The 17,273-nt window shown below is 43.0% G+C and overlaps 1 protein-coding gene across 1 annotated transcript in view; it reads left to right on the forward strand.

Moving 5' to 3' along the window:
• GALNTL6 (polypeptide N-acetylgalactosaminyltransferase-like 6) overlaps window positions 1-17,273 on the forward strand; it is a 1,239,844-nt gene that overhangs the window by 561,038 nt on the left and 661,533 nt on the right. The window contains exon 3 of the mRNA XM_019521784.1: window positions 14,496-14,634. Within this exon, the coding sequence (XP_019377329.1) occupies window positions 14,496-14,634 (139 nt within the window). The remainder of the gene's footprint in view (window positions 1-14,495; window positions 14,635-17,273) is intronic.

Genomic DNA, 17,273 nt, shown 5'->3' on the forward strand with positions numbered 1-17,273 from the left:
AACTACAGTATTTACTCAAAATATAAGATGAAGCTTTTCCCCTACAACCAACAGGGGGAAAGTCCCGTATCTTATGTTCATATACAAGGAAATCTCATTAAATACATTGTCTATCATTAAACTGCTGGCAGAAGCAGCATGTGCTTAGTAATGGAAACCAACTAGAAAATTGATTAAATACAGCCAACACTGAACATGACCATAAATCACATACCCCATATTGGGTAAACATTCTGATAGAAACGTGTGTGTGTGCGTCTGTGTGTGTGTGTGTGGCCTTTAAAAGAAACAACAAAACAAAATTGCTCCCCTAGAAGGGAATGAGCTGGGTCTTCCCTAGGAGGGAGGATGTACTTGAGTTTCTGCAATATGAGGCCAGCAGTCAGAGAGACCACAACAAGGTCTGACAACCTCTCCTGGTATCAAAAAATGATGATGGAAATTTATTTATTTTTTACAAATTTTATTAAAAATACATTTATACTACACTTGTAAAACTATATGTATGGAGTATCACCCTACACTTGTAAAGCTATATATATTGAGCATCCCTGTTTTACTAAGAATAGAAACAACTACCTATCAAAAATATACAGCTCCATATTTTAAACTGTAAACAACATACATCAACACCATACAAAAACCAAACCCTTACAGAAATATTTTTCTTCATACAGAACTACGTGAAAAAACTGTTACCTCAGTAACCACCTGAAACTCTCTGCTCCTCCCATCAGTCCTTTCTGTTGGTTTAGTGAAGCAAGTGTGCCTAGTCCTTTTTGCCTCCACTTCTTCTCTGCCTCTTCCTCTCCGATCTCTTGCTTGTCCAGATAGATGTAGTATTTCAGTTCATGCAGCCCCAGCTGTAATCATGATCCACTCTTGTCATATGCTTTTTCTAAATCTAGGTTTGCTACATCTGTGTTTGTTTTCCTCTCTTGGATGTGGGGCAGTGTATTTCTGATCAATCTGATAGCTTTGAAAACCCTTCTACCTGGTACTGCATATGTTTGGTCTTCATGTATTATCTTCTGGGTGTTTATCCTCATCCTCAAAGCCAATGTCTTGGCCATTAACTTATAGTCCATATTGAGAAGTGTAATTGGTCTCCAGTTTTACAGGAGTTCCTTCTCTCCTTTCTGGAAGAGTAAGATCACCAGGCCTCTTGGGAAATATTTCCCTACCTCTCCTGTTCCTGCTATTTCCTCTAACATTTCCCCTATATCCCTCCCTACCCAATGCCCAAACATTTTCATAAAATTTCACATGCAGTCCATCTGTTTCTGGTGATTTCCCTCTTTTAAAGGTTTTGAAACACTCCTCCACTGCCCTTAAGGTTATCTTTTCTTCTGTCATTGAGTCCTCCTCCTCTACTTTTTTCTCCAGTCTCTTCCAAGGAATCCTTCATCATCTTTTTGTTTGTTTCCTCCTTCTGGTATAGCTCATCATAAAATCTTCTCATCACCTCCAACACCTCCTCCTGCTTTTCCACCCAGGCACTATCTTCTTTTGTTTCTGTTTTATGTTCTTTTGCTGCTGGGACATGTTGGTACCATTCTTCATTTTCTCCCACCCAGGCTGCTTGTGCTAAGAATCCTTTTTCTCTTGTCTTTCTTTTATACCAGGTGTCTAAATCTTGCCTTATTTTTTGTAGCTCTTCTCAAACCTGTCTTCTAGGGGTGTGTGAAGCAGGTGGTATTCAATACAGATTCAGCCTGAATCAGGGACAGTGATTTGATTTAATTTATTTGGATCACTGTTTCTGATTCGATTCAGACAAATCCAAATCTGAAGATTTGATGATGATTCAGAGAATCAGCGATTTGGACATAGACACAGCTTTAAAAGTTTTTTCTACAACTTGAGGTACCAGGTGTGGCTTGTGAACGCTGCGATGCAGGGGCACATGGAACATCCCACAGGAGTGCAGGGAGGCCCTCCACGTGTTCGGCAGCAAACCCGAAAGTGGAGTGGAAGTACTTCTGGTCCACTTTGGGGTCTGCCGGGGAGGACGCTGGGGAGCCCCGCCACCCCCTCCCGGCTTGGTGATCGGCCACAGGGGGAACCTGGATGTCCCCCCCAGACCCAGGAGGCACCAATCACAGAGCTGGGTGGCCATGCAGAAGCTCCTCGCATGCTCTCGGGCGGACCCGGAAGTGGACCGGAAGTGCTTCTGGTTCACTTCTGGGTCTACTCCTGAGCATTCTGGGGAGCCCCCCTCACTTCTGCAGGATGCTCCATGTACCCCAGCATCACAGCATTCATGAGCCCCCGCTACCTAGTGGTATGTAGAAAAAACATTTAAAGCTGTCTCTTTGTCTGAATCTCCAAATCTCTCCAAATTGATTCAGAGGGTTCCGATTCTATTCAGAGAGATTAAAGGGTCCTGTGATTCAATTCGGATTTGGACATTTGGCCACTGAATCAGGCCAAATCTCCACTGAATTGAATCGAGGACCGAAGCTTCACACAGCCATATTATCTTACTTCTGTGACTTTCTTTAGCAGCTTCTGCATCCTTCTTTGCAGCTTAGCACTTTCATTCTTTTTCCCATGCATCTTCAGCTTTCCTTTCTGAAGAATTCTCCCATCCTCTTCTTCAGCATCATCCACCATTCTCTGGTACTCCCAAAATATTTCTTCAGTGTTTGCCACTTCTCATACTGTCTTGTGTACACTTGACTTATCCCTTCATCTTGCAACAGCTGCACATTTAACTTCCACAGTCCCTTCCCTGTCATGGGGCTCTTACCAAGACTCATTTCTACCTTCAGCATCTAGTAATCACTAAAAGCCATATGTATAGTTTCTTTCTTCCTTATCCCTATTTCTTCTGATACAAGCACAAAGTCAATTCTTGATTGTTTCTTTCCACTGGGGTCTGGTCTTGTGAAAACTTTCTTCCCTGTCCACACATCTCTTAGCGACTCTTCTTTTATTATATTTTTTAACAGTCTAGAGGAGTTGTCGAAAACTCCATTTCATCCTTCCCCTGTTCTGTCACCCACCTTGATTTATGCAATTGAAATCTCCCACTACTATGCGTGATCTCCCTGACCACATAAAGTACTAGCTTTCTAAGCAGCGCATTTCTTCCTTCCTTTCCAGTGGTGCATATACATTGAAAATTTCCAATTCTGTTCCCCTGATTAATGGTATCATTTGCTGTGATCTGCCACTAATGACTTCTTCTACTTACTTTGTTCTCAGCTCTGGGTTCTTGAATAATATTGCTACCCCTGCCACTTTGTCATCATTTGTCCCTGACCACCAGGATGGTCCCCATCTCTACCAGTTCTCAAAGTGCTTATAATCTCTCTCCCCTGGTATACCACATTCTTGTAGGCAGATTGTCTGCCCTTACCTGGTTCCATACTGTTTCAATCTGCTCCCATCTTTTTCTTAAGATACTCCTGATGTTAAGTAAAACTATTGTTATGGTATTTATACTTCTTTTAAAATATGCATGCCTGTCCCTTTAAGATTTGTTTGTGCTACTACTCCTGGTAGTTGGCTCCTCCCTCTTCCTCACTGGCATTCCTATAGCCTTTGCAAGCTGCTAGATCTCTTTCACATTTAGGAAGACTTGCATATCCTTGCCTCCTCACTGCTTTCTGCCTTCTGGTCTCCACTTCAAGCTGGAGCCCAGAGGCATTAGCAGCAGAAAACTGCTCTCCCGCTCTTCCTCCAACTCACCTCCCTCATTGTTAGGTTTCAGCTTATCAGCTGGATGCTGCTGTCCAAGCTTCTGGTCTACACTCCTGGCCACAAGTATGCTGCGGCTGTGTGCATGCATGCGGCATTTATCAGCAATATTACTGGCCACATCAGCCAAAAAAAGCCGATTGCCAGTAATATCAATTTTCCTTTTATCAGTGCTGATATGAAATGGACTGATGTATTGGTGCACCTCTACTTTTGGTAGTCAGAATGTGGCTACTTTCTTATTAGTGGCACCTTGGACAGACAGCATTATAGACCCTTATAGGTGAGAACATAAGCATTTGCTGTACCTGGTCTAGGTTTAGGTGGCTTGCTTTAAACTAGGGGTGCTCAATGTACAGCCTACAGGCCAGATCTGGCCCACAACCCTATGTCCTCTGGCCCACAGGGCTCAGGATTGAGCAGCAGGAGAGCAGTGGCACTACTCCCCACTGCCAGATTTCCAAACAAGTGGGATTCCTCTGACCCTTCTTTCTGGATTGGGTGCCCAATCCCAGTATACAAGGCTAGGTGGGGGTAGCACCAGGCCCCAGGGCCCAATCCCAGTGCAGGGGCCTGAGAGGTGGTGGCACTGGGCCCCTGAGGCACAGTCCCAGTGAACAGGGGCAGAATGGGTCAGCACTGGGCCCCCAGGACCCAATCCCAGCATGAGGGCTGATGCCTGCCCCCTAGGGCCCAATCCTGAGGCATTGGGCAAGAGGGGTGGTGCTAGGCCCCAAGGCCCACTCCCATTTGGGTCAGAGAGGGGGCAATGCTGGGCCTCTTGGCATAATCCTGGCATGTGGGGTTCAATCCATGGATGAGCCCCATCCCACTCTCTGGGCCAAAAGGTTGAGCACTGCTTTAAATTACTTAAACCTAGACAGGGAGTGGCACATGCAGCCATTCACCACTGCCAGGAGCAATACAGGGAGCCTGAGATAAGTAACTTGGGATGTCCATATGGAGCTGGGGGGGGGCTGTAAATAGCCCAATCAGGGTTTAGATGGGGTTGGGCTCGGTCTCAAAGTTAGGGTGAGCAGCTGGGCTTTCCCAGAACCAGGGCTTGGCGGATAACATGGGCAGGCATTCGCTAGATCAAGTTAAGCCTCTCCAGAGTAGATTTATATTGGGTGTGCCATACTGTGGCCAAATTAAACCCTTTAAATGCTTGCATGAGTGCGAATTTAGATTGACCTAATTCTAGTTAGGTTAACCTAATAATTCATACCCAACATTTTTTTGTCAGCGTGCACTGGCTGATCTACTTTCTGGGTTGGGATTAAGGTGTATACACACACACCCACACATGCATCATGTAACATGTAATAGTGTAAGATCTGGTTACCTGCAGCATCTTTGTTATGAAAGCTTTAGAACCTTAGGAAAGGCATATTTTATTAACAAAATAAGGAGAAATCATTCAGCAAAACATTTTATCATGTCAGTAATTCCATTCCTATTCAGTAAAGTAGCCTCTGCTTTAATATTCTGGTGAATCAGAGATTTGGGTTACTGCAGCAGTGGACTATGTAGTCAAGGTGAACTGGTAGCATGGAACGGCAAATAAAACAATGAGGTTTGTATATGGTACTTCTTCAAGGAAATGGAGTGGATTACATGCCTTATCCATTTAGTTTCTACTAACCCATGTACTAGGATGCAACATTTACAGTTACTGCTCCTTAGTTATTTGATACAGTAAATCCAATATTTTTCCGCTGTGCCTAGGGTAACATAAATAGCATTGAGCTGAAAATTCATAACCTATTGTAATGGGTTTTCTTGCTGTCTGAGATTCTTTTAGTGAACAGGACTTTTACCCATTTTACATGAAAGTTATTAGGAACTGTTTCTTTATCACTGGTATGATTTGATTTGCAGCTGACACTGATTTTGCAGTTAATACTACGCCCCCTTCTCTTAATAATTAGCAAAGCTGGCAGCTTTACCACTCTGGCTAAAACAGTACCTTTTTTATGCTGCTGTGCACTTATACTGACTGCAGAGAATAAAGTTTTTCATTTTGTCTTGCATCAATTCTCTTCCTCTCATGCTGTGCACTGAGCAAGAAAGGATTCCTTTCTTCTGCTGTATGAGACATCATCATCATGTGCAGAATATAATTTGGATGCTTCCAAGCTATCAGTTATCACAAACTAAGAATAAGCCCCCAGAGTGTACGTCCATTTCAGGGAGACCTCAGCACTATTCCATTGGGATTGAAGACACTCTGTAATAATTCTGTCATTCTGCATAAATCATTGACATTCAGAATTTCTGTAACCTTTCACATCTTCTTTTACTTATCTTTTAGCTCACCTGAATATTTTCATGGCATTTAGGAAGTGTGCATGTATGTACTATTCTCCTAATTAATATGGAGGTGCCAACTTATAAAAAAAAATCCTATACAGTATTTAATATAAAATTCCATATGCAATGGAGCACAAAGGCGATAACACACAGATTATTGTTCAGCCTGAGTAATGAATTAACAATCTATTAAAATGGTAAAATTAAACAGGGTAATTTTATGTCTGGGTTGTGTCCTGGAGACATACAGTTTATTTATTATTCTATTCTTGATTAGGTGCCAGTGTATTTGCTGGAGGAAAAACTGTAAGATGTAGAATCAAAGAACAAAAATTTAAAAGGTAATGTAGCATTAGTGTAGTTCTAGATCTGACCACCCCTGAACTTTAATAAAATTATGCTACAGATCTACCAAACTTTATAGCTGTCCTTGTAAGTTTTTCCCATTGCTCTGGGAAGTTAGCCAAATTCTCTTCTGGTGTAACTCTATTCAAGCCTAATGACAGCCCACTGGGTCTTTGGTGTGATTTTTCCTAAAGAGCAGATTGTTCTGGACAATAGTGTGGAACTCACATTCATGAACATTCATTTTTAAATATGAATTTACTTAAACTGTGTTTACAACCTTCTGTGTGTTTCATCAACAGCTGTTTCCCCCACAGAAAGCCTGTGGAAAGTGAACAGCAAATATTTGAAATTGTAATTATGGCAAATATTTTACAAACAATCCATAAACTGGAATACATTTGTTTAAATACCATATGAAGCCAGGGCCCCTGGCATAGATTCATTTTATGGCAGTATGGGATCTGATTCTGTTGCCCTGTGGGGTCAGGCCAATGCTCAGGAACTCAATATCATGCTGACAGGAGGGCGTGGTGTACAATTGCACATGCACACACTCAAAAATCAATTAGGTGCATACACACACACTAGGCACATGCACCCATGCACTACCAACTCAGGCACATACACACATCCAAAATTACCAGCCTAGACACACACACACCTATCACCAATTCAAGCACCTATACACTATACACACCAAAAGTTAAACAAAAATCACTTGTCAATACCTGCACACCCAATACACATACACTAATTCATTTATCACACACACAATTACATATATGTATATTCACCAGTTCACACACAAACCACCCACCTACACATACACATACACACAGGTGAGTTCCTAACTTGGGTAGGGTGAGGTATATGTGTGTGCTTAGGGTATTTAGAATACCTAGGGAGCTTGGTGACTATGGGAGGGGGAATCAAGGGTCAAAGATCTCCAGAAGGAGGGGAAGGAGGGAGATGGATGGAGGTTAAAATGAGACAGTGAAAGTGCCAGGAGTGAAAGTTGCTGGGGCCAGGATTAGAACCAGCAGACTGGAGGGGAGCTGGGGTTACTTAAGGTCAAGTGGCCCCAGGGTTACTCGAGGTCACTGGTGCAAGGGAAAAAGCCCAGTGGCAAGGAGGAGACAGCCAGGAAAGAGAGAGGCAGATAGCTGGGAGCTTGGGGCTGGAAACTGAGGCAGACAGCTGGGAGATCAGGGGGCAGATAAGTGGTGGCAAGGGGGAGACAGTCAGGAAACAGATAAAAACCCAATTCAGGGTTTCAAAATAACAGGTTTATTAAACAGGCAACACCCTACACAGCCCCGTGAAGTTATTGGTTTCCACACAGGCGCACACACACACACAAGCACTCACAATGGTAGCAGAAGAAAGACACTCAGTGGAAGGGTTGGAGTTTCAGGGCAGCTAGGATCTGGAACTAACTTCCAAGGGAAGTGGTGCTAGCTCCTACCTTGTGGGTCTTTAAGAGGACGCTTGACAATTACCTAGCTGGGGTCATATGAACCCAATATTCTCTCCTGCCCAGGGCAGGGGGTCAGACTTGATGATCTACTTAGGTCTCTTCTGACCCTACATCTATGAATCTTATGAGTCCAGGTAGGGAAGAGAAACAAAGTCCAAGTCCTTGGTTGAAGAGAGGGTGGGGGTGATAGCTATGTATCCAGGCTGGAAGGGGGTCCTCAATGGCTATTCGAGATCTTTGTCCAGCAGGTGTTATCCAAAGGAGGGGTCACCAGCAGGGCCTCTGGGTTGATAGGCAGCATGACATGGAGCAGGTCTGGTCCAGGTGAAGATGGCCACTGGATCTGTCTTCACTGCCCCCTGTTATAGGGGCAGATCTTCTGTGATCCCAGTGGCAGGGGGCCTGCCCAGGCAAGGGGCAGTCCCGGGTGCACTAAGCATGTGTATTCCAGGTCAGGACATGCAGTTTCAGTTGTCTGTAATGGTGGCTTGGGTAGGATCTGCAGCAGTCTTTGTCTTTCAAATCTTGAGCCAGGGAGGGTCAATGCAGGGTGATGGTTGGGTCACGGAGTTGATGGTTTGGTCATTCAGAAGGAGCTATTTTTAGACCTACTGCCATTGTCTCTGAAGCACCCTCATTCATCCCCATTCATTCAGGAACCAAGTTACATAGGCGGGGGTAGGTATGAGTCTCACAGTTACAACAGAGTTACAATAGGGTATGCCCGGGCAGGGGACACAAGATGGAGACTTGACAGACAAAATGGAAACTTGACATGACTTATGCTAACTTACATATGTAGGCCTAAATCATATAGTATCAGTAAAACAGTAATATAGAACAGTAAAAATCAATATAAACATAATTGTTTATATTATACAATATAAAATAGTGGATATCCATAACAGGGCACTTATTTGAAAAGGAGGAGGAAAAAAAGCAAAACAAATACAACTTGCTCCCAAAATAAAATTCTGAAGCTCATCCTATGTCTTAGGTCACTTATCTATAGGGAATAGAGAGGGAGAGAAAAAGTCAGAAATGGTTGGGAGGGAATGTATTTTTAAATCAATAAAAAAAGAGCAACTGGGGTTTTGCTACAATTCCTGATCCTAACAATCATGCATGGCAGGAGTTGTGATTTTGAGATTAAGAATAAGATCCTAATAGCACCATTACTACTTGCCAGTACAGGGGGAGCCCAGAGTTGGGCACTCTCTGTACTGGTAAGTTGAAGGCTAGTTATCTGTATCCAGGGCCAACAATTAGCTGATTGTTGCTATGCCAGACAGTTTCAGGTCCAATTGAAGACCTTGGGCTGTCCAGGGGCTGGAGATTGTTATCTAATTGTTGGCCCCAGTCCCCAGAGAGTCCCAGGTCCTGTTCATCTGGGGCTATCAAGACAGGCAGTGGGCTGATTGTCTTCTCCCCGCTCAGAGCGTCCTAGGTTTGAGACCCAAGGCCAACTGATTGCCAAAGCCCTGTACTGGGCAGCCCTGCCAGGCCTGCCTGACATGTTGGAGCAGAAGCTCTGCTTTCCTGTGTCAGGCAGCCTGTCCAGAGCTTTCTACCACAGGGTATAAAGTCCCTGATGCAAGAAGCCCTTCAGCTTTCTATCCTGTGTCTCTGGGTGAGCTTATAATCAGCTGATTGTTGGCTTCCAGCCATACATTAAATTTAAGGTGCCATACAAACCAACCATAAAAATATTCTACATTACATATGAAATATTTTTAGGACCTATTCCCCATTTTATGGCATCTGAAACTGGGTTCACGTGTAACCCAAGTTATGCCATGAATAAAACATTAATGTTAAGGGGGCCCAGGATAGCAAGAAAGCATTTTAGGAAAGTTCTGTTGTTGAGGCTCAAAAGAGCTAAATACTATCTCCATCTCAGCTTTTGTCTACTGGGTGCATCCCCTGCTGGAAGTCTCATTTAACAAATAATAATAGTGCTAAAATATCAAAATATCACCATGGAGGATGCAGAGGACTGATATGGTTGCTATTTTAAGTTATACACTGGAATAATTGTTGTACAGGCAAGGAAGTGGTGTGGATTCCATCTCTTTAGTCCCTGTAGTTCAGGACCTAAAAGTATGTTTCTACAGTCTTTGGTAGTGGAAATGTGGGTTTTCATTGTTTGTGCCTATCCTATGGGTGCAATATACCAGGAAAGCTGTGTCTGCCTTCCTGGAGAAAAACTGCCAGGGACTCCAAAGAATCCCATTGCCTTGCTTGAAACAGGCAAATTGCAAAATTAGGACTATCCAACTTCAAAGCAACCAAGGGCCACATGCCCTATGGGCCTCACCAGCTGGAGAGACACTGCGTGGGCTGCACCAGAGAAAACCACCCCTCCGGCTGTGTACACTCTGTCAATGCAACTCCCCACTGGTACACTGTTTGCCCATGACCCCCACTGCTGCACTGTGCACCCTTGACCATCCCCCTACCACTGGACTGCATGCCCACACCCCCACCACTACACTGTGGGCCCACTATATCCAGCCCCATCACATCTCACCATTGCACTGCCTGCCTTCAACCCACCACCTTGAGAAGCTGCTGCTGCTCCTGCACTGTGTCCTGGGCTCACTCTTAACTTCTTCTGCTACTGCACTACTCCAACCCCTGGGGCAGAGGCAAGAAGCAGCAACTAGAGCATGGAGGTGGAGCACAGAAATTCCAGTTGCTTTTGCGGTTGGAATCATGAGAAACAAGACCTAGGCAAGAGCCTGGCAGATGCAATCTAACCTCTCACAGGGTTTGTGTAGCCTGCGGGCCATCTGTTGGAGAGCCCAGAGCAAGATTATAAGGGAAATTAAATCTTGGGAAAAGGTATGTGAGCAACAAACCAGTTTGGGGTGGCCAACTCATAGCACATATGCCACAAGGGGTGTACACAGGTGCTTTGAATGTCACAAAGCAGATGGAGCAGGGAGAAGAACAATTAACTAGGCAGGCAGGAGACAGTAGAAAAAGAGATGGGGTCAGAAAAGGGAATTAGTGACATGCCTGCCAAAAGGTTTGATTTCCTCTGGCTTGGTTTATCATAGTCATCTTATTCTGGGATTTCCTCAGTAGCCTTGTCTGCTATCTAAATTACTTATTGGATTATCAGATAAAAATGGATGTCTAGAATGTGCGCTGGGATATAAGTAAACACTGATGTCTAAATAATGCCTTGTGGGTTGTATTATGCTGGCACAGTTACTTTTTATTATTAAAATATAATATAAATCCACTGTTAGACTTTGATTAGTGTTCTGGATTAAAGCTGTATACTCTAATCAATAAGTGAGCATCTGTGATTATGGTTCTTTACTATGAATTTCATAAAAATTCACACAGAATCATTATCACAGATTTTTCTATCCATATCAGCTTTAGGCACTTTGATATTTGCATTTTAAGGGTATTTTTTCTTTGTGTAAAAAGAAGTTAACTATAAAAAACAAAACGACGATGGTGAAAAATTCAAGCTCTTGTTTGTCTCCCAAGTACATTAGTTATTTTGATCAAAGTTGTTTTTTTAAAAATTTTGTTTGTAAGCAAAGACAGACAGCTTAGAATATAAAACCCATATTTGCTTTCATATTTTGAGATTTTTAAAAAATGAAATGCACCACTATTATAAACAAATGCCTTCAATGAAAAGTCAGACTTAGTCTCACCTGAACCAAATTAGCTATATCTTCCTGCATCCTTCAAGCTCCCAGGTGATCCTGATTGGCCCGTCATCAAACAGAATGGCATCAGTTAGCAAAAGCTCAACTGAAGAGATATGAGATGAGAGGAAGTTTTTTTCCTTTTGCGTTTGGCCCTGAAGGAAGAGGGTAATATGCCAGAAGGAATCTTGAAATGTCTGTGAAATAAGGATCTAGATAGCAGAAATGGTTATACAAAAAGAGTCTGGAGTTATTATTCCATATGTGTGCAAGATGGAAGGGTGCCCAAGGACAGGTAAAAGATCTTTTAGTTTTGTTTACTTGGTAACTGTTGTTTAAATTCATCATCTGTGTCTTATCAAAGGTACAGGGGGGTTCAGCTGTCTAGTTGTGCCTTCCCAGTGAGGAGGGAGAATTACTTTAAATAGAAGGAGTGATAATGAATATGCTACAAAGGGAAACACAATAGAAGGTCTGCTAGGAGACAGAGCCAGATTTTCAAACAAAACCAGGTTTTGTCTGAAGAATAGGTTGGTGCATCACTCTTCAGGGTGCTTTGGCTTGGTACCCTCATGCCTGGCTAGTTCAATACTCCTGGAAAAGTTGGTAGATGCAATTTCTCTTTTTTAGAGGGTCAAGTTACTTTTTATATCTACTCTGTGAAGTTAAGCATTTGATGCTAATGCATGAATCAGCCTCTGTCATCAGCATGAATCAGTATCCGTATTATAATTATATTGCTTTATTTCTAAAAACAGTTATTGCTTGCAAGTGTCAGGAATGAGTGTGAAGGGGAAAATTTTGAAGGAAACTGTTTGGTTCAGAAAAAAGAAGTTGGTTCTGATGCTTTGGGGTTGATTCAAAGCACAAGGAATGTAACTGAAAGAATCCAAATGACTTACCCATGACTATGAAAGGATCTGTGAAGGGCTTATAAAAAAACTGGTAACAGACAGTGGTATTGTAAAAAGCCCTGATTCTATGAACACAGTTGTGTGGATAAGCCTCAGTTTTTGTCTTCGCTCTTAAGGAATAGTTAAGGAAATGTTGCTTTGTGAAGAAATTCCTAGTCCGATTTAATTCAAGGCTAAAAATAAAACCTGTCTTAATGCACGTGCACCCACACATGTACAATAAGTTTTGAGGTATTAATGGAATGTCTTGTATGGTTTTTTTAAAAAAAAATTGTTTTACTGATATGGCACGTGCAGTCTATACAGATAAGTAGCACTAAGCTGAGTTTTTAAGGGCCTTATGTTAATATGAATTGTGGTATTTGGTATCAATGTGTTTCTTTTGTTATTGTGCGGCCAGGATTGTATAACACGGGAATAATTTTTTAGGTGCTATTCCCTAAATAATGATTTCACACCTGGGAAAGGATCAAAGCCTAAATGGCGAAACAAGCAATCACTGAGAATTAGCATCTGACCTAGGTATTTTAATGATCAGTTAAATAGACCCTTGTGAGTATAGTTCCAGGCTCATGATCCAGGTCCTTCCGGACCCTGATAAATTTACATAACTGAAACAGTGTAAATATCTCCTGGTCATAATTAGTTCAGAAAAGTCTCCTAGTCTTATAGATACGTGCTTGTGGGGGCAGGAAGTTATAAGAATAGTATGGACTCCCCAAGAATCCAATGAACAGATGAGAATACTTAAACCTGGTCATGGGAGCAAGTGTTTGTCTTTCATTTCCCTGGGCTAGGGAAGGACTTTAGACCCTCAGCCAGCAGGCTGAGTATTCTGGCAGACTGGAGAAATTGCAGGAAGAAAGGTTAGAGGCAGCAGTGGAGTTCTAACCTGCTTCCAACTTTTGCCTTTGTTTGTATCTCTGTATCTGAGTACATGATTGCTGATTTCTTATGACTACTGTTGGGGGTGGGTGGGGGTGTGTGTGTGTGTGTGTGTGTGTGGGGGGCCAACTGTGCATGTGCCACCAAGAGGGTACATGCCAATTGGCTGCTGTGCCCCCCTCTCCCCCCCCCCCCCCCGAACAGCTGGCAGGGAAGGGGGAGTTCCAGTGGCAGTGCCCCCCTGTCACTTCCATGCCCACCCTTGCTACTGCTGCCATCTGGCCCTGATAACAGCTGGTAGAGGGAGAGGGGAGGCAGAGCGGGGGTGTTGCCTGTCACCAGGTGTCAGCAGCTGCCACTGACTGCAAGCTCCCCTCCCCCTGTTCTTGAGAGCCAGCAGCAGTGCGGGGTGGAGCAGCAGGGGCTGGGGTAGGTTCTTGGGCTAGAGGTGGGGGCTGGAGGCAGAGAGTGGGGGGTGGCACTGTCCCTGCCCCCCCATTATGCATGATGGGCTATTTGCTAATGTAATATATATAGTTCTATTCTTACAACTGCCCATAAATAACTTAAAGCAATAAATAAGTTCAGAGCAATTGACCATAGAGGCAGACCTGTTCTATAGAAGGCAAAGGCAGGGATCACCATTTTAGAGCACAGGTCTGGGCAAATGTTTGGATCTTCTAGCTGGCAAAGTCTCTCCTGCTAGGGTCTGAGAAGACCTGGGTGAGGCAGGTAAAACTGAGGTACCTTGAGCTAAGAATCTGGCCCCTTGGAACATTTTAAATCTAGTCTTGGTGGTCAAGCAGCAGATAGCAGAGTGGGATTTGGAACTAAAGGACACCCACATAGGTGTGTGAAGATCCCACAAGTTTGTCTCAAAGGTGCATCTGGCCAAATCCAACGCCACAGTGTCATGGCTTGTGTGGCCTCTCCTGAACTCTGAACACCTTTGAACAGGAGGGTCCCATAGGTTGTTCCTTCCTTAGGGGAGGGAACAGTGTTTTCTTCTTATTATCATAATGGCTTTAATTATGGTAAGAAATTCCTTAAAGGGGTCAAGATCCAATATTCTGGGTCTAGTCCCTCCTTGCTATTCTGTTATAACACGCTTGCACCTATGTATGCTCTATGCTTTCAAATACTAGAGATTGGTAACTATATGTATTACTTTTGTTTCAGGGAAAGGTGAGCATGGAAAGCCATACCCTCTCACAGAGGAAGACCATGATGATTCTGCTTATAGGGAGAATGGTTTCAACATATTTGTTAGCAACAACATAGCCCTGGAACGATCCCTGCCTGATATTCGTCATCCTAAGTATGTAAACTATATTTGGCGGTCTGTTTCATTTAGTGTATTTATCCATTTTCTTGGTACAGTAAAATTCCTCTTATCTGGCATGAGTGTGAAATGGGGTGGGGGGGGGGGGGGGGGGCCAGGGACAAAAAAATGCTGGTTACCTGAGGCCAGTGGTTTTTAGCCAGATGCCCCTGCCTGTGTCTGGCTGGCTGGCCAGAAATTCTGGTTAATAGAGTGTTCCAGTTACTCAAATGCCAGATAACAGATTCTACTGTAATTGCCTCTCAGCCTAACAGGCAAACTCAGTACCAAGTTATGCTGCCAGGTGGTGAATGTGTTTTGTTTAGGTAGACCATATCTAGATTTGTGACCACAGTCCAGTGGTTGGCATGTTTGGGGCCTTGCTTATTTTGTTAATCTTTTGATTTTTGTTTTCAAGGGACTTGGGCAGTATGTGTTTATTGTGTGCTTTTTAGTATTAAAAGCAAACAAAAACCTTGAGATTCAAAAAAAAGGATCCATTAGTAAAACTAAATTTAATACATTCTCAGTGATATCAGTGTCAACAGTAAATTCACAGATGTTTAACCTCTGAGAGCCTTAAAAGGAATTTAATACATTTTATGGCATTAGGCTAGATAATGTAACACTTCTTGTATTAGATTTTATTTGGACAAAAGCAAATGGTGCTCTCATGGCTGTATATTAATCTCTATGTGCCAGGATTGATCTGTATAGAATGTATGCAAAAAACAACAAAAATTGAATGCTGCTTAAATATTTTATCAAAAAGTGGTTGCCTTCTGGCTGGCCAAATTATCCCCCACAGGTTGTCTGAAATTATCTACAGTAGTTTGCATTGGCCAAGAATATTTCCAGTAAAATAGAGTTATAATTTTGATGCTGAGCAATTATGCATTAAATTAAACAGTACTGTCGTTTGCTGTATTTATCATGCCAACAATAAGATCTTTGTTATCCTACATTTAAGTAACTGGAAATTCTATTAACCAGAATTTCTGGCCAGTCAGTCAGACACGGGGGAGGGGGCACGAGTGACTGGTGCCTCCTAAATCTGGATGGGCACCTGCAGAAGCCACCAATGGTGGCAGCTCTGTCGGGGGGCATCAGCCCTACTGACAGCATCAGTGTTGGCTGTCAGGGGTGTCCCAGCCATCTGCAGAGGGTTTGGGATTGAGAGTATGGTCAGGGGTAGACAGGTAAGAAAGGTTTATTGACTAACAAAAACACAACTACATGTAGTAACAAGACAAACAATGACAGACCGGAGTAATTTGCATCAGCAGCTTATTGGCAGTCCCCTCTGATGCCTGATTTTGTACAACAAGTTTCTCTTTCCACAAAGCTCAGCGAAGTCAGGTGTCCCCAATCAGTGCCATCCAAGAGGTACAAGGGAGGACCCTTGAATTGAGTTCTTGGGCTCCTCGAGATCCATGGGCCCCCTGATCCAGGTCAACAGCTAACTAACCATTTCACAGAGCTGTATCTTCCTTCAGAATGATTTCCGGATGTTTTAGCCCATTTGTAGCTTCTGAATGGTACTGAAAAGTTACAGCCACTCAGGTTCTTTTTACTTTAACTGTCCTTAGACTGACCAATAGCAGTACAAGCCTTGCATTCCTTTTGATAAGGTTAATTTTAACTATGCCACAGGGCCTTACTACTTCAAGGCTTTGCTAAATTTACTAGGCCTTACTTTATACAAGGCCTTACTACATCTTAAACTTTAATTAGGCTCTTAGCAGCAACATATAGCTTAATATTGAACCAAATACAGATAAACACTTGGTCTAATCTTCATAGAGCCTTCAGCAAGCACCTTTATCACACAGACATAACTTTCAGCTGTCACAAGGGGGGCACATGCACCCCCTACCGGTTGCCTGTGGGGGGAGGGAGGATGATTGCATGTGGTGGGAGGGGAGGGAGGACGATTGCATGTTGTGACTGCACTTCACACTATCTGAAAACCCCGGCTGGGTTATTTCAGATGCCAGTTATGTAAAAATTCCAGTTAACCCCCTTATCCTGGGGATACTGGATAACAAAGGTTTTACTGTACTTTTCCCTAACAGCATATTTTAATTTGTCTCGGTATGCAAATTTGCCAGTATATATGCTGGTAACTTGTTTTTCTACCCATTGCTAGCTACGTGGACCATGACATTTCTCAGGATCTCCAAGAAGCAAGGAATTGTCAGCAATGACTTATTAGAAACAAGTGAACCTATAGTGGCTGCACTTCCTAGTAACTTTCACCCCGACTTTCTCATTTGCAACAAGAAATGCAAAAATCTAGAACTCTTGGTTCCAAAATGATACCTTTAATTAGACCAACTGAGAAATTGCAAAAAGAAAATCTTTTTCTGCAAGCTTTCAGGCTCAGGGAAAGTTCAAGATGGTAAAAAGTCCCCATATGTAGGAAATAAAATGAATTTTTGCACAGAAGAAGCAGAAGCTGGAAAACTGTCCCTCTGAGTCTGAGAGTCTGTTTGTGAGCTTGCTCAATTTCTCAGTTGGTCTAATGAAAGTGTTGCCTTGAGTGGTCAGGCCAACACTTAGGATCTCAATACTGTGCTGTTAGAGAGGAGGGTGTGGTGTACAGTTGCACATGCACACATAAAAATCAATTAAGC

The sequence above is a fragment of the Gavialis gangeticus genome, unplaced genomic scaffold (genome assembly GCF_001723915.1).
Source record: "Gavialis gangeticus isolate Ggan-Ray unplaced genomic scaffold, GavGan_comp1, whole genome shotgun sequence".
Taxonomy (NCBI): domain Eukaryota; kingdom Metazoa; phylum Chordata; order Crocodylia; family Gavialidae; genus Gavialis; species Gavialis gangeticus.